This window comes from Ischnura elegans, chromosome 1 (genome assembly GCF_921293095.1).
Source record: "Ischnura elegans chromosome 1, ioIscEleg1.1, whole genome shotgun sequence".
NCBI lineage: Eukaryota > Metazoa > Arthropoda > Insecta > Odonata > Coenagrionidae > Ischnura > Ischnura elegans.
Genome location: NC_060246.1, coordinates 100,561,679 through 100,587,896, shown reverse-complemented (window position 1 = coordinate 100,587,896; position 26,218 = coordinate 100,561,679). Strand labels below are relative to the sequence as shown.

The 26,218-nt window shown below is 38.3% G+C and overlaps 1 protein-coding gene across 3 annotated transcripts in view; it reads right to left on the bottom strand.

Annotated features, from left to right (window-relative positions):
- LOC124167264 overlaps positions 1-26,218 on the bottom strand; it is a 346,425-nt gene that overhangs the window by 14,038 nt on the left and 306,169 nt on the right. For 2 of the 3 annotated variants that reach the window (XM_046545155.1, XM_046545175.1), the window contains one exon: positions 24,873-24,964. In XM_046545155.1, the coding sequence (XP_046401111.1) occupies positions 24,873-24,964 (92 nt within the window). The remainder of the gene's footprint in view (positions 1-24,872; positions 24,965-26,218) is intronic. The other variant, XM_046545165.1, reaches the window with a different exon arrangement.

Sequence of the window (26,218 nt, the reverse complement as noted above, 5' to 3'; positions counted from 1 at the left end):
TTAACATTATTTACTCCGGTTACGTTAAATCGAGAGAATATTATCGAGATAACTTTATGCATATACGTAACATTTATCCTAGTTTTTAGTGAATCAGAAATCGCTGGATGCTGGTGTAACGTGAACGCTTTCATTCAAATATTCTATTAAGAATTCAAGAAATATCCTAAATTTTATTGTATAGCATATGCGGAGAGTAGGTATGGTATTAGGATTTGATGTCGACTCTAAGGCATATACTTTTTTGATTAAAAAAATTTCACAAGTTACTTTTCCATCAAAATATTTTTCAACATCTTTACTAGATGAGCTCTTTCTTTTTACCGTAGAATTTCCAAATAAATAATTTGCGAATTCTAACTTTTGCAACTTCTTCAACGACAATAGAATGAATACCAAAAGTATTTTTAAATTGTCAAGAAAGCCGTCAGTTGAAACTTTCCTAAGGATGAAGGTGTATCTAGGTTTTTTAGTGAGAATCGTAGATCATTTTTTCTACCTGAATACGCAGTTGTATTTCCAATCTATCAATCACTCATGCGCATTGCTACCTCAAAGAAATTACTTATTTATCACCATTTTTGCACAGTAGGGGAACAAATTCTCCCCAATGTATAAAGAGCTGTTTCATTGAGACGCTCGATTTCGTATTGAGTGACCCAAGCAAAGAGTCATTGTGAGGGTATGTATATGAGCGTCGCGAATAAAGCAACAAATATCCGACACATGACAAGAGAAGGAGGCATTGAGAAAAGAAAGAAATGAAAGGAGAACAGCAAGGGCAGGAGAACTGGGCGTTAATAACTTCAGCAGACGGAGACGCTTGCATTTGAGCGAGATTGTGTTGAATTCGAGTCATTGTGCCAGGGAGAAAGGCGGCCACTTGGGCGGGAGCAGCGACCGGAGTCGGACGAGCGAAAGGAGACAGAGAGATGGCGCGGCCAGCCCTCGCATTGGCGCCCCGAGGGTGAGTGAGGAAGTGGCGGAATTCAACAGACATCAAGTGAAGGACGGAGAGAAACAAGAGCCGAGAGAAAAGGAAGAATGTCATGATTGAATCGACGTAGGAGGCATTTTAAACTGTCTCGGAGTGAGAAAAGTGAAGTCTGTTGTGTGGGTCGGCACCCAGGCGTGACAAAGTTGAAAGTAAATTGTGCCAAAATGAATTTGGACCCATTTTGACTCAATTAAAATCAGCTTTCAGAGTAGCGATACCGTATGCAATTTTTAGCCTCTTTTAGCCCACACGCTTTAAAGCAATTTTCATTGGATTTTACTTGTTTAGAGTGCATATAAATATCACTGAAAATAAATATGTCCTATCAATCACTTTATAGCAATTTCTTGAATTTTGTAGGTTTATTAAGACGACAGGATATTCAGGTTGATCAATTTTAATAATACTTAATGGGAAACAAGATGGAGAACGTCCTTCTTAAAGGAAGACATCAATCAACAACTTCAACAATGCGTTAAGGATAAAGATAAACACAACGGAATAACAAAAATAAATGGAAAAAATACAAACGATTACGTTGCACTTAAAGTAAGAGAAATTGCTCTGTACAACACCATTTCCATTAGATTTTTCATGTATAAAGGCATATTTTAATAATAAAAAAAGATGTCCTATCACTCAAGAAGAAGTGATGATTCTGAGCAGAATTTCCAAATTTAATTGAAGGTCATTGGCCTTGTTGAAAGTTAGAGTGAGATTTTTCGTTGACCCTTCCTAAAAAAATGCTTTCAAATGAATTAAATTACGATGTAACGAATAAGAAGTTGAAAAAGTATTAAATTTTTTATTTAGAATAGTTTAAAAGAGCTTGGGAATAGCACATACGTTAATGTACCCTAAAAATATTATTGCGGAGCCTCTATGGCGACGCCGTTTTATGGAAACTCCCCTAAATGAAAAATCATTATGATATAGCATTATTCGGTAAGATGCGTATCTGTTATTAACTGAGCGTTAATTCCTTCATAATTACTAAAGGATTATCGATCTAGGTAATATTCAAGGTTTTTATATAATATTCATGATAATTACTCGCATTAAACATTAGAAATATAATTGGTGGTAATTAGTTGTAGTCATATTGACATTAATGTAAATTATGCTGATTAATAGGTGATTTGTTATATCATTTAATAATCATAGTAATTTTATCAAATCATTCCCTAACTATAGGTACGGTTGAGCTAAAAAAAATACTACTTTTAGGAGCATAACTATGCATAAATCCCGTGATTTAAAGAGTTAAGCCTTCAATTGCTACGGCATAAGTACTTCATTATAATTCAAATAGTATTAGATCTCTTTGTGCCGTATTATAAGATGTTATTATGATATATTAATGAATAATTAATTTTTATTTACAAAATGACCGTTGAATTACGAGTAATCTTGAAGCTCGGAATTGATAAGGTACGTATGACATGAGGGAAATATCGATAGATTAAATATTCTAATCACCTTCTTTGCCCATCAGTTTTCGTGTTACTTGGGTTAAGCATGCCAAAAATTGGATCTAATTTTCGCTCATCACGAGTAGATGAACCGAAATCGAATTAAGGCGGGAATTATGGTGACAGTTAAACCGGCGAAAAGGAGGAGGTGTGATGTCATCCTGCGATCAAAGGCGCGTCAAAAGCTTCAATCAAAGGTGGCCAGTTCATCGTTAGCATTTTCAGCTTGGTTACTCAGGGGAACTATCGCGACGCACAGCTCGTCTCAAATGGAGGGCCCAACAGCATCCATTGGAGCAGCTTACGGATGGGCGGGATATATGTGTACCTGCACTGAGCCGCACAATGTTGGCTACTAGTAGGGAAGGGAGAATTGCGGCCGCTGGCTTTCATGACCCGTCTGCCGGGATTTGATCGTCGCTTAAAATTCCAGTGAATAAGAATCACTTCCAAATGAATGGAAGTGTCCGAAAAAAAATATCCTTACGGTGTTCAAATTTTTTGCCTTAGTTCACGTAAAGACCTGATTTTTGATATATTTTTCTAAAGTAAAATACATATTTATATGGCATATTTATGTGGAACTATAACTATAGGCCTTCCACAACGAAATTAAATTATTTGTTTCATCATAAAAGTAGCAGTGGTTTTTATAATTATTTTCCATAGAATGTAAAAGATTGATAGGCATATAATTACGTGAAAGTTTATGCCATACATTAAGCGTACTTACTTTTGATTCAGTAATTATTATCCCTCACGTATTGATTGTAAATTATTATCCCCATGTGTAACTCGGGGGATATCAGGAAAGAATTAACTCGAATCATGCAACAGACATGAATGATGAATTGACCTTTTCTTCAGATATTAAAGTAAAACAGTGCAAGGTTCTGATTCTTTCTGAAGGAATTTTTAGGGGAACTAATCCCTAAGACAATGATAATTTCGTCCATATATTGTTCACCTTTGATGGGCTAACGAGAGCTGTCAATCGGCTCATGGTTAAAGACTCGGAACCAGCAGTAAACGCTAACTATAAGGGCGTAATAAATTCAACCTTTGAGTATTTGTGGCCCTTAACCCTTTGTGGCATCATGTAAACCAAACGTATCAGCAATACGAATAGGAAAATAGGATAATAATAATAGACTGAAAGGGTCAGTAACGAATTCTGTTCTTCAGGAGACCCAAATTGGAACGACAATGGGGAAATTTTGTGGACCGTAAAGAAAGGTTGGTACAAATTGAAAATTGGAATAAAGGACGAGAATATATCCCCTCCTGCGAGTATTGTTTCCTCTCCGTGGCGAGGCAAGTGGGTTGGAGCGCGGTTTTTCGTTTTGAGTGTTCACTGGGCGAGTGTATTTTTCTTTCCTTGGGCGTATTTGGTGTGTGCAGAGGCGTGTAGGCTCAGTGTTCCCTCTCCTCTTGCTCGAGGATACTTTAGATGAAACTTCGTTACGGAACGGGGAAAGACCGAGGGGAAATATTGAATTTATGTTCCTTTGTGCCCAATGAACACACAGCTACGTGACTTTATTTCTTCCGCTTCGACGTACTAAGAAGCCCTCCAACATGAGCTCCTTTTGTCCTCTATTTTTTTATTTTTATTCCTGCCGTCTTCGGAGACACGAAGCCATCGATATCGAAATGCAACAGTTCCTTGGAAATTTATTATATCAGGGACACAAATTTTCATTGTGGAAACTCTGGAGTCGAGGTCATTTGTTCGGTTTAATGTGACTGGGCATCTGTATAAGTCAAGATGACCTTCAAGTCTATCCAATTGCCGAGAGTTTGACAAATTTTGGGGTTACATTTATTTCCTATTTTTGTTGGACCAAAGAAATCAGGAGGATAGAAATACTAAACTCTTAATTTGAAATATTAAACTTTAAATGCTACACTTTCCACGGGCAATGTAGTGATGAAAAATCTAGAAGCTATAATTTCAATTTTATTTTGTTTTTCTACCCTATGAAGATTCAGACACCTAATATTTTCTAAATTAATCAATGGTTTTTTCTTGAATGTTGCAGAACTTCATTAATGAGTAACATGAGTACAATAACATTAAAAATAAATAAATTAAAACCAACAAACAACAAAATTGTTGGAAATTTATCATTTAGCCGCTGAGGATGTGAAATAACGAAAAAAATCAGTTATGTCATCGTTTTAGCCTGATATTATATTCAAAAAAGGCTATTCGGGCTTCCAGCCGGGTGGTCTCCCTCCATTCTGCCGACGTTTCGGAACACGAGTCGGGTTCCATCCTCATTATATTATCCTGATATTATATTATTTATTGTAGCAATATTTTAGCCACTAAAATGTGGAATTACAAGCAACATATTTTTCGCATTTTAATGTATCATAATAATATTTAACGTACCTACCTACTCCGTGCTTGCCTAACGGATAACCTAACGCTTGCAAAATGTAAATTCTACTATGGAATAAATTTGTGGATAAAGAAATATTTTACAAAATGTCAGGGCCACGTTTTACTTAGTTTTTAACACGTTCGGCTATCTCTTTGCCATGTTTTCATTTTTTTAATGATTAGTATAAAAATGAAAATATTGATGCAAGCTTCAGACTGTACAATTTTTTCTTGGATCCATAATTCACATTACCTTTGATATTTCGCTAGAATACAACTAAAGACACTATTTTGAAATCAGGCTCAATATATTTATGCACAATATTAATGTTCAACGTATAATTTTCCAAGATGGTAAAGCTAAACAAATAAAGTCATGAACCTGAGATTGTAGGTATCCTTCGTAAAGTTTTCCTCAATGTAGCTCGTCTGTTTTCAACGGAGGCGCTTCTAAATTGTAGTTCACGAGAAATGCTCCATTTATTGAGCGCTGGTCGCACTTAATTCTGCGTCGGTACCTCACGGCGGCGCGCCGCGCACTACCTGCTAATCGAGGCGAATCGAAGGGAATTATAAAGCGCACCGCTCCGACCTAAGCCCCACACGTCATGATTGCTCCGCGCCCAGCAAGTCACAGGAGACGAGAGCGCTATTCCCTAAGCCGAACACAATCTGGACCGATCCGGGCGTGATTTCGGTCGCAGCGTGTGGAATACCAATTATCACCTTTATTACGGTTCGAGGCGGTATTACCCCGTGACGACATGTGATTAATGGAGTAAATTTCAGATGAAAAGATCTTCAGTCGATGCTAAAGATGATAAAGATTACATTCGAATTGTGGGCTCGGCAGTAAGGCAGAGGGATACCTTAAAGCACCCTAATTAAGGTGGCGATACATAAAAGAGGGGTTAAGTATTTAACGAACGAATATGGTTAAAGTTTTAGTAAAAATGTTTGAAGGTTGCTATGCATGTATGTATAACGTTAATGTAAAAAATTAAATAAATTGACGAATGTAAGGCTTCCACATACAATCCAGAGCTCGGGTAATAACATAAATTACTGCTAATAACCCCAAAAAATAGAGAAGCGACAGAAAGTATAAGACATATAAAGACATACACAAAGACATATAATGTAGATGGCAGAAAGAATATTTGGTAGTCGGGAATGAGGGGAGAAAAGTATGATTGATCTGACAGAAAGTTATAAAATATATGGCCCTTTGTTTATTAAATAGAATTGGAGTTTGAAAAATATCTTTTAATTTTCGATATAACTCAGCAATTTTCTACCACCCTGCCATTCATTTTAACTTATCGATCTCCTATCGGTGAGTACTTTTTCGCCTTCATTTCTCAAGCTATCCCTCCCAGATTATCCTTCGATGTAATTCCAAAAGCGTGGAATCAACATCTTTTCGAGTACATGGATCGCTGTGAAGATCTGCTCTGCAACGAACAGATGCATAAAAAAAACCTTAAGGCATTCGTGGATTATTCGAGGGGAGTTGAGAGTATATCTGCAAATGCTGGGATCGGAGAAGTAAGAGGAAAAGGAAAGTGGTAAAGGTTACAGAGGGAGTGATGTTCATGTTTCTTTTCCTCCACGTTCCCGAAATTAACTGTTAAGTTTTTTCACACCATCTCCCTCCCAGAGTCTCTCAAAAGGTCTCGCGTTGGTCGTGGAATAGGTTTGTAGGGGAGAGAAAAACCTCTCTTTTCATCCTGTGAATGTAAGCAAAGCTACCCAATCCCTTAAAAGGCTTAAAAGTTCATGAGTTATCAATTTAAACTTTTACCATTCAAGATGTAGTTAGGAATACTCATCCTTCTGAGAACCAATCAACTATAACAGCAATATTATCTCTCATTCTAAGATGAAATATGGTGAGTTGTGCCTACATGTAAATGAATATATTCAAATCCGTGCACCATGAAAAGTAAAAAAAAAAAATCATCCATACTTTCTCTGAAGGAAAATTTTATGGAAGAAGCTTCAATTTGTTTCAGCTGTACATCATAAGTCATGACTAAATTATGCCGCTACATGGTCATCTTTCAATAATTTTTAGACTCAAGCATTGCGGGACTCGCGTTGTGATTGTATATGCTTGTTAATTTTCAGGGTATAACTAGTTATCACATTCTTTTGCACAGAAATGAATATCGAAGCACGATAACTTATTAAGTTAATTCAATTACTTAAAATCGTTATTTTATACTTCGGTATCAAAGATGCTCAGAAAAGGCATCTTTAAAAAAAAAAGCGTTTTGAATTTGCCGTTAGTTTACTTGCCTCTATGACAGAGTAAGTGAATACAAAATTTAGTTCAATTATTTTGAACACGAAGCATGACGAGAAGACATGAATAAGTAGTTCTTAGCCTAACGCGATCGAGGAATGTAGCCCCATCACCCCAGTACCTTGCCCTTCCCTCTTTAACCTGAGCGCACTCCCACCCCAGATTCAGGCATGTTACATGGATGACTATATTTCTGCTGGAAGGCATCTTCCTATCGCACACTTTCACTCCAAAGTTTTCTCTCCTCCTCCTCCTCCCTGGTGGATACCTTCATTTTTTTGGGCCATCCACTTCCTCCCCCTTTCCCCCTCGCAACACTCTCCACCAAGCGGTTCTCCAGCTTCCACATACTCTCATCTTCTCGCCGAAGATCTCATCTCGAAGCGGGGCAGATGTTATTTTTTCCTAGATGCTCCTGGAAAAAATATATCCTCCCTCGTTCCCTCTTATCCTCCATTTCTTCAACCCTCGAGTCACATTCCTGGCGAGTTCACTTCTCCACACGCTCCTCCCTTGCCCTTTCGGATCGAGGTGCAAATTCCCGATATCGGCACTACATCCACTTATTTTCCATATAATGTAGATGGCAGAGAGAATATTTGGTAGTCGGGAATGAGGAGGAAAGAAAAGCATGATTGGTCTGATTTACTACCCGAGTACATTGACTAAGAGTCGCGATTGCTCTTTAGCTCCGTGATATTTTCACTCGAATCACGGAGGTGAAGGTCATTGGAATGAAATTCCAACGGCAAAAACTTGGAGATTTTAACAGGCAGAGTGTTTCCCGGCTTCTGCATGTTACCCTAATAATATCTGAAACACTTATATTCTATTTTTATGAATAAAAAAGAAATTTAACTTCGTTTTTCCACAGAATATATTCATAATTATACGACCATGGTTTCGACGCTCCGCGTCATTCTCAAGCGGCAAGTACAGTGGTTCAACATCCTTAAATACCTTACATATAGCCAGAGCGAGTGGGGGGTGACTGTAGACTTGGGGGGGGGGGGTTAGGAGGGTGGAAGGGGAGTGGAGGGGATGGGTCTTCCCATGGTCGTATAATTACAAATATATTCTGTGGAAAAACAGTTTAAATTTTTTATTCATCATGAGTAAGTTCCACTCAGTAACGCCTCAAACCATCAATTCTATTTTTAAGATTATTTTGCGTCTTTCGGATGAACTGTGTTACAAATTGAGTAAATAATGGTTTCAACCAGTTTTCTGTCATACCCTTTCTTTGGCAGCGCATATTTACGTTATTCGGATAAATAAGTAAACAAATCCTTATTTTGTTAAGTGATCAGTAAGACAAGTTGAAGGTTTTGAATTTATCACAGTTAAATCCATTGTTGGCGCGTATTTTTTTTGAACTTGGTTCAAATTTAACACTTTTCGAAACAAAAATACTTTGGTAATTTTCTATTGATGATAAATCAACATTATTTGAATAGTTTTAAAATTTTGTAGCTCAAAGCACTGTCAATCCTATTGGTTTAATGTTAATTATTTTATTAATATAAAAATGTAAATTGGTTAATTAGTTAACTATGATAATTTTTCCTTTACCCCTACCAGTACTAATGCATTGTCATAAAGCTCTTTACTAGCAGCAACACACTAGAAGCATTTTACACGTACGAACGAACTGTATTCCCAAAGCGAAGTATTTCCAAATGGGTTACTCTATTCTAGAATATATTTTATTCCAAAGTCTAATGATTTTGGGTTGAATAAAACTTATTATTATTCTCTGGTCGTTTCCAACTGTGGCTCTCTAGACCTTAAACGAAAGGATAAGTATTAACGCATATATAATGCTCTGTGATGTTATTTTACCAGGGCTCATAATGTTGAAGGTATATCAGTTGATCTTTTAGAGGAACTGAAAAAACGGGTAATATCATCTTGAAAATAGTATGCAATTTCCAACGACTAACGCGAATTATTTTGCAAGCGCTCTTCACCTCATTTGTCTTCGCTTCAGGAGCGACACGACGCCACAGACGTTCACTTATCGGCGGGCACATACTCTCTATCGGAGCACTCAGTCAATGCCTTCGGAAATTGCTCTTAATGGACTAAACCTTCAACGCAAGCATATATCAAGACTAAATTTTTTTCTCCTTCTGCCTCTTGAATGGGTGAGGCAAAGTGGATGAAGTACTATGCATTTGTCTCTTGCAGCTCTAAATCTGTCATTTCAGTACACCAGTAAAAGTCCAAATGTTTCGCCTTCAGCTTCAAAATATTCACTTCAAAGAAGGAAACGGGTGCTACGTTGAAGTAATATTCTTTTTATCAAGTCCTTTCGAGAGGGTTTTCCTACTGCTGTGGATATTAAGCTATTGCTTTAAGCCTACGGTTTTAAGTATTACCATATGTGACATGAATATATTTTGTTGAAATAAAACACTTTTCACCACATTCATTCCACTGGTTTGAATAGCTTTGATTTCACGTGAATTTTAAGGCCACTTAAGTTTACTCCTGAGGAATATGCTAATGAAAAGTACGCAAGCAGCATTATACTCCATGATAATTAAATGGAATGAATACCTACACCGGAGAAATAAAGGCATGATACTGCCAACCCTCTTTGTCAACTATCACGTATCATTTAAATGCCTCGGTTATTTATCTTTTCTTTGCATTCAATTGGCAAGAAAAATAAGTAATGTTAACGAGTCGCAAGCGTATCAAAATTTATATATTCCTGAGTGAAGTTTTAACAGCTTTCATGAAATTTTAATGGCATTTAATTGATTATTCATGGGAAAATCGCTTTCAATGCCCTCTAAAATAAATCTTATGGAATGATGATTTAACTGAATCCCACATGCTGAACACCTGGAAAAGGGGTTAGCTAACAAGCCAAATTATGCATGCGTCGCGTAGCCCAGTACGTCAGTGGGCACGTGGCGATAGTCCTTCGATCTGGGACTGGACATGGCAAACTGGTCTGCCTAGGTGCTTCGTTCATTTTCGCAAATAATTTCTCGAGGCCACGACGTATCTCCCTTGAGACCCCGCTCACACCGTCAACGGTTTCCGTCAGCCAGTGCGAACATTACACGGCTCGTCGCCCCCATTTCCCGGCATGTCCGGGACAATGAATCTTCGATCTTCAGCGTCACCAGTTGCGTTGACGTCTACCCTCAAATATGCGGGACCACGATCCCACCTTTGAATCATCTAAGGCTAGATACGCCACTAGCGTTTCGCACCAGCATCATATCATATCGGTAAAAGGATTGACGTTGAATCGCATGACTGTTTTGGTATCTCATGAAAGGATGGAGCATATTTCACCCATTTACCTCCATCATTGACTCCAGAGGCAGTTTCATATTGTGTGGCTGAGATTTTGGTGAGCATGAGAATCTTAGTTAACGAATGCTTCCATTGAATGTCGTCAGTTTAACTTATTTTATTCTGAATTAACTTGCTTTACTATCACTTCACAATTTTCTCAATTTAAGGTTGCATCAGAAGCATGCTCCGGTTCGCGCTAACCTTACATTATTAAACCAGCTGAAGAAATTAATGTCTCTACATGCGTCGTTTTACCCAACGATTTCCATGCATGAAAATTTTTGTATCTTATAATTTAATAAATAACGCTTTTTAATGAGGAATTCCCTTTTAACTCATGAATAGGAATGAGTAATCTCAGAACTTTAATGACCTGCAAACAAATAACGCAAGCAACATGTACAACTATCATAAGATACATTATTTGCATAATTTTTATCGCCTGTTTTTAATGTCATTTATAGACATTGCTTTTCTGAATAGATGAACGGAAGATATCGTTTAAGTGTACGAGGTCCCGTAGCATCGAGGTAGTATACCATGGTTTTCTGTGGTCCCGCCATCTCCCGGGTCCGACCTTCGTCTCTCTTTTTTGTGGGAAAATTTGTTCACAATACGCCCTTAATCCTCAAGCCTTTGTAATGCTTGCGAAATCCTTCATACGAGCCACGCTGACGTAGCACAATCTCTTTACCAGAATTTTTGGGAATACGTACTGGAATTCTGGAGCTGAGCCCTATTAATTAATAGAGGCTCATTGCTGCTATGAATGAGCGCAAATTAAAACATGTGGATTTTCTGATGAGTGAAAAAACTAGGTATAGAATAAAGCCAGTGAAGATCTAAGTATGTTTGGAAATGAAAATTGAGGCTATATTCTTTGCACGCAATCAACTAAGTAAACAAGGGAATTGGATATATGCCCTGGTAGCCAAGCCCTCTGTGCCGCGTGAGCAGATAAAATTGTACAAATCAGTAAAGAATATTGATATCGCAACCGAAAATGCTGGCCCCCTTATGTCATTTTTGCTGGCTTCTTTTAGCAAGACGGGTATTCCACACGAAGAGCACTGATGGATTTTCTTACAACAGTAAAGAGTCTAGGTCCCACAATCAGACGGGTTCTGTGCCAACGCACACCCTTATTTCTTAGACACGAATACTTAAATACACTTTTTCATGAGGAAACGGTTTATGTAGCTAGGGGTTAGTTGTTAGCATTTACTTTTTTCAATTTAGTTTCATTTTCCGACGGGATTAATACCTAAACTTCAATGAAACTCTATGAGGCGATGTATAACTTTATATGATATACTTTCGCTTGAGAAAGAGTCAATCTCAGTTAAATATAAAGAATAAGTCTCATAATTTACGCATGCTTCAGCCTTTTTAAATAAATCGATCGCCGTTAGCACGCATAATATTTTTCTGGAAAAATAAAATCAGTGATTGGAATATGTAGTAACCCTGTAGTAAAACGCATTCAGGCACTCAGGAGTTTGATTCGTTCTCAACTCTCTAAAACGCTGGAACGCGTATCAGGAGGAAGACTTTGCCATCGTTCCGCATATTTTGGTCCGAGAAATCCTTCTGGTGGCTCTTCTGCTCTTCGAATATTGTTCTACCTCCAAATACGCATGTGATTCTTCTCTGAAGTGGATACTTTGTATAAGACACCTCTTGTAGATGTAACCGAAGTAGTATGCTTTACCTATTTAGAATATTTGCCAAAACAATTATTTTTACTGTGCAAAGGAGAAAGTAACTCATCATTAGAAAACTTAGTAAATTTGGTGACTATATTATCAATTACAGGTTTCAATGGTAGACTATATACCCACGACGTTTTTTCATTACGATATCCACACTCCCATATGCCCATTATAATTATTTCTTCCTCTTCTATTCTTGACCTTGTTTAATACATTTAATAATATATCTTGGAGTTTTAGGTCAATGTAAAAACAAGTTATAGCCAACGTTTCGATTTATTTAAAATCATCCTCAGGGCTCTTAACTTTGTACACATTTATTGATGATTTTAAATAAATCAAAACATTGGCTATAACTTGTTTTTACATTGACCTAAAACTCCAAGATATATTATTAAATATGCCCATTATAGCGATCGTCTTGGTAGGTATAATTTGGCGCTACTGAAACGAAATGTTTTTTGGTTTACTTTTATTGAACACTTCATAATTCATATTCCTTTCGTGAATTCCATAAATATTTGGTCAAAATAGCATTTTCAATAAAAATAGGAAATGTTACGTTGGTTAAGTCTTTTTTTAATTTTTGCCAAACGATCAAGAACGTCACAGAACAAATGCGAAAGATCTTTAAGATTGATATGTCGTATTTCTTACTATTGAGAGGACCGGCATCGAAGATTTAGCCTCTATTCATGGGTCCACTGATGCAACCGGCGATTTTTTTTACATCTCCATGGCACCCTAGGGACGTGACCCTCCTTGAGAGTGGTAGATCCTATCCATAGCGACCCCTTATGATTCGAGAGGAGACAAACCTACCCTCTTCCTTGAAACCCAAGAAGTCTTTTCCCCTTCCTCGACTCCTTCCTTATCCTCCACACCCCTAGTGGTCCAGCAAATTCTATATTCTTTGCGACTTTGAAGCTCTTTTGCCTTTTTCACCCTCTTATCTCACCATGTTCTTGCCCCCTCACACACGGTGTGAATCTATGCGTCAAGCACAGCCATGCATTAGCCCTCTTTCTAAAGTGAATAGAATCGACAGATTGAAAATTGGTGGTAAGCAAAGTAAATATTTAGAAAATGAAACAATTCAACTCTCAGTTAATTGGTTCTATTTCCATTTTCATATCTACTAATTTTATTTCATCATAATCAATCGTATGCAAGGCGCTATAGAACGGAATATATTTTGTAACTCAGAATCCATTAGCTCTATTTAAGTTTTTTGTTAAAAAATTATGAAACCAATAACTTTACATTTCACCGAAGTAGATGTAACTTCTTGAATGATACTTTTGCCTTATTCGATCATTTTGGTCTCATTTGTATGAGCAGTTATTCCATAGTTCCTTTTTTTAGATTTTTAAGCATAAGTATCGTATTAAATGTTCCCATTGCATTTCTAGGAAAGGAAGTGCGGGTTTAATGCTATAGTCACAGAGCCTGTGTATCTTGATTTAGTTATTATGTCTATTAAAGGTATGACGAGAAAGACAATTAAATCTGCTTATTATTATCAGCTCAGTAGAAAATTAAATTAGCAGTCGTACAACAAAGAACGTGTTCAGGCAATATGGCAGCAGCATTGTTGATGGTGAAATTTAAATCGCAGGCAAATAAGAGATTTGAATAATTACGTATGATGAAGCCTTGGAGTATTTGTTTTTCGCTTAAATTTAGTATATTATCAATCTTTGATAATAAATCATAAATCATTACATATTGCCAGTGTCGTATTTTTTATTAATTTTCCCGGATTTGAAAGGAAAAAGTGTGGATACATATTTACCTTGAATGCACTAAAATTCGCTTTTTTGACTTAGTGCGGGTTGAACTCTGCCCTTAACAATCGGAGGCAACCTTTTTATTTATGCTCCTATTTTGAAATACTCAAGTTGTTATTTTACACGAAAATATAAATTTTTTCACTTTCCTGATCGTGTATTCAAATCATTACAATTGTAAACGGCGTACTTAAGATCATTTCATCGAATTCTAGTGATAATTACGTTCCCTCGGGTATCAGGTTTTCATCCTTCTAATCGTCTTTTTCTTATCTTTTTTTGCGTCTCTTTTGACATCCTCACAAGATGAGTTAATGCAATCTGATCAAATTTTCTATGAGCGGTCTATACGTTTCTCACATGCTTCATTCTCTTGCTATGTATTTCCCTGTATTTTTCCATCCCATCTCTTTCCTGACTCGAATCGAATTCATGCCTTTTTCCTGAGCTTTATTTCGAGGGCACGCAGGTCTCTACTTAGGCCTCCCCGCAGAGCGACCCTCGGTCCTCTTTCATTTTATGCTGGCGCTCAAACTACGTGTCTCGAAAACATCGATTTCGGGTTTGTGGCCGAAAATCCGGGGTTTTATCTCCTTTGTACGACACGTATTATTCTTTTTAGGGCCACCCAAATCCCTCCCTGACCGGGAGGTAGTGGAGACTGGGCATGTCTGAACATTTTTTGTAATTTTATTTTGGCATAAGGTTTTAAAGCATGCCATGACAAGTTTCTTTTCGAAATTGCATACAAATTGACGTACTCATAGTGCGGAATATAATTTTTACTTAATGAAGGATTCCTATGGTAAAGAGTCTTCGATCATACCTATGCAATAACAGATGTCCTCCTTCTTTCATTGTCCATTGTGGAAGTTGATCAAACTTTCACCTGGATCACTGACGTCACGCTAGTATTATTTTTACCAAAGCAGCATATTTATGACGTGGATTTTTCTAATTGCGCATGAACAGCGCGACTCTTGAGGCACGTTATACTAGTGATCCATGCGATCACAAAATTTCCAGTTTGGACGAAAAGAGCAATTTTAGCACAATCTATGTGTCCACCTACGACACGAAAAAATTGACATTTAATACGCGAGAATTTTTTTAGTAAAATAATTCCTTATTTTATTATCATACTATCGTTACTTATGGATATAAATGGGCCAAATAATTTACAAAAATATTGATTGGGTGGCAATTTAAACGACTGAAACTAATATACTAAAATTTCTACATGGATTTATATTTCACTCAAGTTTTTTTTTCAAATTTAACTTTTTATTTATGGTCATGTTAGAGGTAGACAACTCATGAAGTCTATAAGTTTGTTGCTGAAGTCTTCATAAACCAATCAATTAAATGTATATCATTTGAAAGAACAGTCTTAATAACTAGATGAAAATAAAATCCAAGAAAAATATAAATTTCCAAGAGAAGGCGTCTGTAAAATTCTCTCCATCTTGCATTCTAGGTAGGGCCTCCGAGTTTTGGACTCACCTTCCGTGTCGCGTGAAATATTCCCTGCCACTGCCCTCACTCGCTCAACCCCTCCCCCACAAAACGCCATTTCCTCCATGCTCTGTTTTATTTTATGCCTTTCCCTTTTACTCCCGCCTTCTCCGCACGCAGAGTGTGGACCTCGGGGAGGGAATGGCGAGGACAATGCCCCCTAGCCTCGCTCCCTCAAGCCGCTCTTTCAAAAGTAATAAAATAAATATATCTAATTATTTCACACGCCTCTCTCTCTCTCTCCCTGAAGGACACTTATCTCTATTACCCTTGCTCTCCATCTTCCTTATCTCGCCCTCTTTCCCTTCAATCCTGCCGCCATTATTCCCCTAAGCCCACTTCTTCACTTTTCCTCCTGCTCTTCTACCTCCGGGGTGAAAAGAAATGGCATCTTCTTTCTTGATGCCTCTTCCAATCCCCAGCAGCATTCGACCACCATTCGATCTCACGCGAGTACGCAGATGTCTGTCACTTTTGCAGTTCCAACATAAATTCTTAGCAGTACAATCCTAAGTTTATTATTGTAAACCCTTATATTTCCCCCTTTCCTCCGGCAGTTTCTACAGTTTCGTAATACTCTTAACCCTGTGCCCGTCTTCACTGGTCCCGAATACGTAATATGAGTCTTTTCTGGGGACTGTTCCTTCAATTTTTCCCTTCATTATATTCCTCATGCAATTCAGTAATTGTTAAGCCTTATGAAATGATTGATTCACCGGGTCCTATTCTGGCGAATGATGCTTCTTGGTGTTAAATCTCGTGTCGCTTCCTATTCCTGCATTAGGTCCTTAGCATTTTCCTTCAATATCAGGTGTCGAAGGCTTCAAGTGTTCCCTGCCCAGTTTTTCCGATGGCCCGAGTTTCGGATCTTTTGAATTGCCCACAGTGATCCGCAGTTTTAACTGCAAACCAATTTATCTAGCTAGGATAGGGTGAACTGGGGAAAAAGTGTGTGCCGTAGGTTTTTATTTACTTAACTTGCATGTCATTTTTTTCATGAGAACCATTCTTGATAAAATTTAATACTTGGCAGTTTCTATTGTGCAATATTTGCAATTCTCACGATTTCCGACATGAATTGCGGAAATCTCATGGTTGCCTCAAGAGGCTTGCTAAAACAATAAAATAATTTTGCTGATAATTTTAATGATCATAAGTATCTTGGAGTTTAGGTCAAAATGATATTTTTTTTAAATAGCTCATTTTATAAAAAAATATTTTAATGCGCAATAGATTTTAGCTCTCTGCACGTTTAAAAATTATGAAACGTAAATTATGGTTTTCGGACCTCTAATGGGTGAAAAGAAGGCATTATCACTCTTATACTAGATATAAATCTGGTACTTTTCTAGTGATCAGTATATATTTTATAAATTTTAAAAACTCACAATCAGCATGCTCTTTTAGAATCATATGCGTTATCGTGTGCAACGGAGGTGCTGCAGATACGACTAAGTCTTACTAAAACTTAACATCAAAACCATTGCACATTAGTGCCAAAATACTGCAGGATTTACCCTTCAGACTGAAAGTTTTAAAAGATTTTAATCAAAGAGACATCATGGAAACTCTTTATGTACTTTTTCTTTTTTCTGATAAATTTTTTATTTCATGGTGATGCCTAATTGTATCTCAATGTGAACTACAAGTCGGCCCATAAAGTGGTAGTAACCAAGTGATTTCAGCAAATTTTCAATGATTGGCGCATAACACTTCCTGCACAGATTTTTCTATTCAGCGGTATCCTATCAAAATTTTAACTTTTCTCATTTATTTATCAGAAATGCTTGGCGTAGCTTACTGGTAGGTGGTAGCTTTTCAGCTGCGGTTGAAAATAATACGAGGTAAGCCATCTTCTGATGCGTAGTATTCGATTACTTCAGCCTGATTGATTCCTTCTCGATGTGGATTTTAAGTTTGACGTATCTGGATCAATTATTTTGAAGAGGATTCTCTCCTGGATGTGTCCCATCACATGTACACCAAACCGTAGACTGACGCATCAGTTGTCTCGCAGACTAAGCGGGGATTTTCTCTCGCATGGTTGCGCACACATGTGCTTTCGTTTTTCTTTTTTTTCCAGCCCGTCTATACGATGCCCGGATTCAATTCTGTGATTACTTGCCGGAAGCCCCTCTGGCACATTTTGTCGGAGAAACCTTATGTCGAATTGAAAAATATATATTATTATATATAAAATCTTGAGGAAAGCGCACTAAGCGATAATGTATGTATATGGCCGATCGAAGAGAACGGACAAAAATTGATAGTTAAAAAACACAGATACACATAAAAAAGGCAACCCGTTGAAACGTCTGCTAGTTTTTGTGAGTGTCCCTTTTTTATGTGTTTCTGTGCTTTTTAACTATCAATTTTTGTCGGTTCTCTTCGATTGACCATATACATACATTATTTTATAAATATATAATATATATTATGCAATAAAACAAAAGGTAAAAGGACTCCCAAATCTTCGTTCTGAACAATTATTCCATTCAGCTGTCAAGCAGATCTTTTTGTTTTGTTGATAGGACTGGTAGAGTATAATCCCTGAAACCAGTTGTTACGGGTGAACGGTTGGAACCAGTGGGAGAGCTTTTTACAACTTTCGTCGCCCAATTTGAAATTATTCGAGCGCCTGCGATGAGTTTTGCATTCCCTCATCTATCTACCGTAGTGCATTATGAAGCGTTGCGCGTCGGAGACGTCGGAGACGTCGGAGCGTTGCGCTTTCTATTTCTTGATGCATCTGGCTAAGAGAAGGCAGGGAAGACCGGGTTACCAGCTCGATGCTCCAAGTCAAGTCGAAATCTGCAATTCACTAGGATTTTTCATTCCTACACTGAGATGCTAGCTTGGCCATTCCGCTTACCACGTACTCCATTTTCTCTCCGTTGTTTTCTCATAAGAGCACATACCTTTCCGTCAATCTCATGCCTTTTAATTTTTTCTACTCATTGTTAATCCAAAATATATTCTATAATCTTGAAATTTTCAGAGTACCTACAATGGACCTTTTTCTACATTTGAATGTTTCTCGAATATAAAAGAAATTGCATTTTAGAAATTACTGACCACAAATTTTCAAATTAAAGGCACATGAAAATGTTGAAAAGGGTCTTCTCCACATGCCCTGAAAATGTCAAAATCATTTAATATAAATTTTAAGCAAGTAATCCATCGCCAAAACAAACCTGGTCGAGCGTGTTGTGAGCCTTCCCCAAGCTCACACATTTTCAACTCTTCTATTCATTAGAGCATAAACATATAGATAATTTTACTGGCTATGGTCTCGTTTAAATTAAATAAGTGTAACCATACGTTGGTGAAACGGTAAATCTTTAACCGAATAAATTTTAAATATTTTATTGTCACCATTTCCAAAATTACCGGAATTTTTTCAAGTATCGGTGTGAATTCAATTTCATTATTGGCATGGTACCCAACCTTATTTCAAGGACAATTGACAATGTGCAATAAAGGGAAAAATTTCATTATGCCTATTTTATCATGTTAATTTGATCACCAAAGGACACAATATACTTGATTTTTCTCAAATGATTTAATTTATTAAAAGTTCTCTGCCACCTTGACGTTTTCGGAATACAGTGAGCTTTAAACTCGCTGATGTAATCATTTTTCTTCCCTAATAACAGCAGTGTAATTTAGTAGAATTTCTCAGAGCAAAGAGCTAAAAAGCGTTTATATTTCTGCTGTAACTGGCAGATTATCTTCCTTTTGGCATCATTATTGCCAACTGAGAGTAAATTTAATTTCATGCAATTACCCTTGAAACACAAATGCGTCACATCTAGCAAAAACCTTGACGAGTCCCATTTCGTATTCTCCTGGAAAATTAGAGCTCAAAAGTAATCTTGTTTCACGGGATGATTCTGAATATACAATTCGATCAAATCTCGTCTTCATAGTTTATTTGCCCCTTCTAAGAAATACCACTAATTTTGCTCTGACATCCATGAGATTAAATTCCTTGCTATATAATGGAACTCGCAATAGATGACAAAAAATTTGATTGAAGAATTAGATTTCGTATGAAGGTTCATTCATAAACTTTAGACGATTATAAGCCGATGATTTAATGATCGGATGCTTGCAGATTTTTTTGACACAAAAGAGAAGGGTGATTGTTTCTGGCTTTCATCTTCTCCAATTTTTTTTTCTTTTGGGTTTGCTTGATTGCTGAGCTAGCTAGAACATTTTTCAAACCCTCGGAAAGCAGACAAAAGAGAAACTATCCGCTTCATGACCGGGAGAAAAGGCAACAAATAAGGCATTTATATTCAAGCTATCCCTTGAATATCGAAGTGCCACGGACGCTATCGTGTACAATAATAGCTAAGCCTAAGAAGATCTTTTACCCTCGCAGCTGGTCGCGCGGTTGTGTCCAGGGACTGAAAATTCTCCCCGCTATTTGTCCGCGTCAGAGCCCTTTGTGTTGCCGAGGGCCAACATTTATTTTGCCCACGCGTCCGGTAGCCCCTTGCGTACCGGCAACCCCCCATACTCCCCTGCTACAACCTCTCCTGCTCGCATATCCTATATGTATTCTGCCTCTCCTTCTTCCCCTGTGGTCGGCGCACCTGACGAAGCAAAATGTACATAGCCTAGTGGAGTGTCTCCCATTTTCCTTCACCGCCTTCGTCGGCCTTTTTCCGTTCCAGTTCCGACCTGACTCCGTCACGAGTCAGCCCCTGGAGTTTATAAAGGTCCCCCAGGAAAGACACGTTAATAAATAAGATGGGGACCTGGAGGTGGGAAGCTAGCGTTAGAGGAAAAATATGGGAGATTTTTGTCTTTAATCTTTCATTTAGCTCTTTCACGCACAAAAGCGTCCCAAAATAAAGGCACTGGGTTGGGAGTGTATGATGGTCACGTGACACAAAGAGCAAACGAATAATCAATTCACTTGCACTCGACAAGCTCTCTTGAGTTTTATTATTCATGTATGGCTTAGTAATAAAAACAGATGTCCTGCCACTTTCAAACTCTACCCGCATATGCCTGGTTATGCGCTCCCTTTTCAAAACGCTTGCTCTCCTCGTGTTTTCTCATAAAGTGTAAAGCATTTCTGAGTACTCCATTTACACATTTTCCTATCCCTTTCTTTATTGTCTTCCGTTGTCTCTGTGTTCTTATCACCTCAGTTTCACATGCTGCCTTGCTTTTCAATTTATTCTTATATTTCAACTCTAGTATATGGATTAAATTAATCGACGTGCCTTCTTTTTATGTTCTATGTAAAAGTTATTCTCTTCAACTTCACATAGCTTTAGGAAGTATGGTTTTTCAGTACTACCTGAACTTCCGAGCACTCTATATCCAAAAATGTGGGAAAAGAGAGGGAGAATGCTAGATTAGCAGGATGAAGTAAATAGATGTTTTCATGGCCTTCTATTGTTATCCGTTTGAAGACAATTGCATGTTTAGAAACAATATTTTTGCTTAAAATTTGTACCTTGATGGCATCAAAACATTTCAGCCACTTGCTCCATTGCGATAAAGAATGGTATGAAAACAGAAGATAATGAGTTTATTTTGTCATGAGAGGTATATCATGCATATGTAAGACTCATAATCTGATTCATAACCATTTTTTCTCTGTTGATCCGTTGCATGTGTCCGTGTTTAATTTATTTATTTATCTTTCACTTAGAAGACTAAGAGTTATTTCTTACTATCCAGTGGGAACTATTCAATGTGTGGTTAAAATGTTCACTGTAAAAGTTCTTTCTTAAAGTATTAAAAACTATAACATTTTAAAATCTCAATTGGTATTATAAGCTTCTAGTAGTTCTCACAGAAATGCTTTCCGTCATCGAAATCCATGAAGCATATCTTGCAAATTATGTACCCTGTCGCATTACTTGCGCATCTTGCATTGTAGATGCTGCCGATATTAGTAACTGGCGGCATTGTTGAAGTCAGACGATGATATCCGTCTATCCAAGATAAAATATGATTGTGTGTGCGAGATGGCTGTGAAATTTACTCTATATTCTCCCTCAACGCATGGTTCTATTTCCAATTCCTTCCTGTCACGTCCAGAAAGGTTCCATGGTATCTCTTTCTCTCATTCCCTTGAATCCTTAATATTTCCACAGCGACTCCCTTTTTCCTCTCGAGAGCCACCGAGGAAAGCGTACAAACCAACCCGCTACCTCCCCTCCTCTACCTTCGCACAGGTCTGAACCCATTCATGCATATAAAAATCATACATACATTTATGCATATACAACGCTCGCGCTCCCCATTCCAAAAAAAATATGTATATATAGCGTTTCATACTTGGCTCTCTTTTCTCTTTCTTGCTCTGAATTCTTGTTTCGGAAACATGCGGGAGTGAAAGCTACATCTCACATTTGTCCCTCGAGAGTGTATCTTTTTCGGCGAAGGGGTGAGCGTGCAAAATGACGGCATGAAAGGGGTCGAGGACTTGGGAGTCATTCCGCGGGAACGCGCTCCGATGTTTGATAATATCTGCGTACACACATCAGAGTTGTCTTGCATGCGAGGCATTCGTGTCGGGAGTCAGACTGCACAATTATTACTCACGTGTGGTTTTGTGGCAAAAAAATTCGTAATTTTTTTGATGCTTTAATACAATTGAGCTGTGGATTTTCAGTAGAATAATGTACGCTAGTAAGGGTGGCAGCAAATAAATATGATATAAATAAAATACTATAAGCATTATATTTTGCTGTATATTTCATATTTTATTTTCTTTCACCTTTATTTTAACCCATAAACTGTATAGTCCCGCAGAAGGACTAAGCCCCTCCGATATTAATCTTCTATCACCTGCCGATTTCAACACTCCACAATTCTATCTTCTCCCCAAAATACACAAACCCAATAACCCTGGCCGTCCCATTGTGTCTAGCCGCAATTCCCCAACCGAAAGAATATCAGCCCTTCTAGATCACTACTTGCAACCTCTTGTCACCACCCTCCCATCTTTCATAAAAGACTCCTATCATTTCCTAAGCATACTTAACTCAACCCCTATCCCTACCGGTACCAATCTCCTAATGGCGACAATTGACGTCGTTTCACTTTATACTTCCATTCCCCACCACGAAGGCCTCAATGCCCTCAACTACTTTCTTGCCCAACGCCCTCAGCCTCACTCTCCCTCCACCAACTTCATCACCCAATTAGCTGAACTGATTCTAAACAAAAACGCCTTCAACTTCAACGACACCATCTACCTACAGAAGCGAGGAGTCCCGATGGGAACCAGAATGGCCCCAGCCTACGCAAACCTCTACATGGGTCACCTGGAAAACTCTTATTTAAATTCCCAAACCCTTAAGCCTCTCCTGTGGGTCCGCTTCATCGATGATATTTTTTTACTATGGGCCCATGGGCGTGACTCGCTAGAAACTTTCATTGCATCCCTCAACTCCACCTCATCCGTTTCTTTCACTTCATCAATTTCTGCTTCCTCCCTTACCTTCCTTGACATAAACATCCGCCTTGAAAACAATACCTTCAGCACCTCCATCCACAAAAAACCCACCAACCATGAACAATACTTGCACTACACCAGTTGCCATCCACCTCACACCAAACACGCAATCCCCTACTCCCTATCAGTCCGTGCCCATCGCATCTGCAACAATTCACCATCTCTTCAAAGAGCCACACAGAACCTCCATCATGCTCTCCTCAAACGAAAGTATCCAGAACCCCTGCTTAAAAAGAAAATACTCTCTCCCTCCGAACAGTACACCCCACGCACCAAAAAAGAACAAACCAGGAAACTGAATCTCACCACCACATTCTTCCCGGACTCTCAAAAAATTAAAAAAATATTAAAAGATCTGTACCCTATCATCAGAAAAAACAAAATCACGGCTGCTCTTCTTCCATCCTGCCCCTCCATTGCCTACAGAAGAGCACCTAACTTAGGTAATATTTTAAAATCCACCCGCCCCCTCCTACGGCACGCTCTGCCCCCACCTTCCTCCCTGACTCCATGCAACCGCCCCCGTTGCAAATGCTGCCCCCTGCTACGCCCCACCACTTCACCTGTCATCAATAGATCCTCCTCCACACCGTCTTGCACTTCCTTCAACGTTGTATACAGGCTATTTTGTAATTTTTGCCCCGCGTACTACATAGGAGAATGTACCACACCCATATCCATCCGTATGAACAACCACAGGCACTCCTGCAAAACTCCCCCCTTTCATGAACCCATCCCCATTCACACTTCCTCACACAACAGTACCTTTGACCAATGTTTTTCCCTAACCTTCATTGAAGTTTTGCCAGAGAGGGCAACTATCATCGAGGTGAGGACGAGGGAGATGGCCCACATCTGGGTTGAAAAGGCGTTTGAAACGCCCGGGCTAAACATCGCCCACTAAAAGCCAAAACAAACCCTACCCTCCCTTTTCCCCCCCTCTCCCCTTCCCCTTCTTCCACCCCCACTACCTCACCAAGGAGGGCGACTGGAGGAACTTACCCTGCCTGCAGCAGTTCACCTTCAGCATTGAGGATAGCGGATCAATCCGCTGAAACGTCTGAACGTTTATTTGTGAGTGTCCCTTTTTTTTACGTGTGTCTATGTTTTAGTAGTACAATTTTTGTTCGTTCGCCTCGATCGGCCACATATTTAAATATATATTAATGTATTTCCCCTTTTTTCACCCTATAAACTGCATATTAGGTTATTAAATGTATAAAATTAAATGGAATTCGTGTTATGAATGATACATAGCATATATTGGCAGTTTTTATGCCCCTATCAGATTCTTGCTCCCGAATGCTGTATTGTGGATGAATAGAAGATTAGCATGCATGAGTTCATCTGGTGTTCATTATATACCGTGTGCCTGAATGCAGTATTTGATAGAGATAAAACGAATTCGTGTTTTTTACTTATGGAGATACGATACAATTTTCAAAAATATGAAAAGGCTCAAAGATACGGAAAACTGGAACTCTGGTTGCATATGGCAATTTCCATCGCTGGTTAACATTCGCCAGTGCCTGGGACTCCAATGGGTATTGGATCGATGAATTCATCCGTAACTAATTTGTTTTCATGTAATTCCATAAATGGAGACCCATGGTCCCTTATATCATGCATGGATGTCAATTCAAAATTTGACTCATTCATGCATAAGGAGAGATAATATGTTAAAGCAAAAAATATTTCGTTTCTTTATAGAAATCATAGCTATCTAATCTTTAGTGGTTTACTTTCGGAAATCATCTCCTAATAAGTCCGTAAGCTATGAACTTATAGAATTACAAAAATGTTTCTCTACCATCGCAATCAGTTCGTTGAACAGAGTTAAAAATCAACCAAACCGAAGATATTTCATGGAATGTGGACTTACCTGACAGGAACATTGCGTTCGGCAGTCAAGCAGAAATGTTTCACCATTTTCGTACGTGCGATTCTGAACGGTGCATGGGAGACCTTTAATCACTATTCCATCGGTCCAGGTTGCATGAAACATGAAACGAAGGAAAATGCATCATTAGAAAATAATTTACAGAATTAGTGTCACGTTAATTATCAGGCTCAGCTTTAAGTCTTTTAAGTGGAATTAACCTTATTATGACAAAGAACACATTATGTTTCTTGTTTGTTCGTTTTTTTAGTACAAAACATGAGTAATTACCTCACGGAAGCAGGTTCTAAGCACTCTTATTTAGTTTGAACCATTTGTGAAAATATAGTGAACGAGTTTGTATGACCTATGCTGATAATGAATATAACCACGAATAGAATTTTTTCACCTTATTTATAGTGCATAGAGGTAATACATCCCTTAAATCTTTCGTAATTTTCAGATCTAGAATGTGGTGAAGACGATAGATATATGGCTAATGATGGCTAGGATGAATGAAGTAATAATGTGAACTTAAGTATGTATTTAAAATAAACAAATTTTTATCATTAGATTGAAATTCAAATTGAAATGTAAATTTTTGGCACAGCATATGTTCGAAATGGAACAAACGGTTGACAGTAATAATGCTTGCGTTAGTTAGAAGGGATTTTGCATGTAATGCTGGATGATAAACATCATTATGAGCAATCCCGAAAATTAGGTTTACGTGAATTATGTACTCCTCATGATGTGAATCTCGGGTGATAGCCGAAATTCCTTGTCGTCTTCATGAATCAACTCTCCCCTTAGCGCACGTGGCGCAAGAACACGTATGCCTCTTCCATCTCTAGTGATTATGTCCTCGCGTTTAATCCCGCTTGACTAGGACACGAAACTGCATATCTCAGCTCGATTCACATAGGGATGTCGTTTCCCCTCAACATTATCCATAGTCCTCGCACTCACACAAGCGCCACGAAATCACACATCTCATTTGCTATGTGCAGTCCTCCATCATGTACCTCCCACCCCCTTTAAGCCATCAGTACAAGGGATTGCGCGACTAGGGAAGGTAGGTAGGTATAAGTGGATGTGGATCACTACTCATTTGAAGGAAGCCAAGCGAGCCTGCTTTAACTGCTGGGAGATGACTGCGGCCCAAACCGCACCATCACCAACTAGACGTCCCCACCTTTGGCTCGGCTCCATTCCAGAAGCAAATTCGCCCCATTCACACAAACACATACAGGGACACCAAGGCTGTTTAGTGATGCCCTACTTCTTTCCTTACCCTTCCTTCACAAACACCCTCCGCCTATTCCCCCTTATTCAACCCTCCGCCGAGA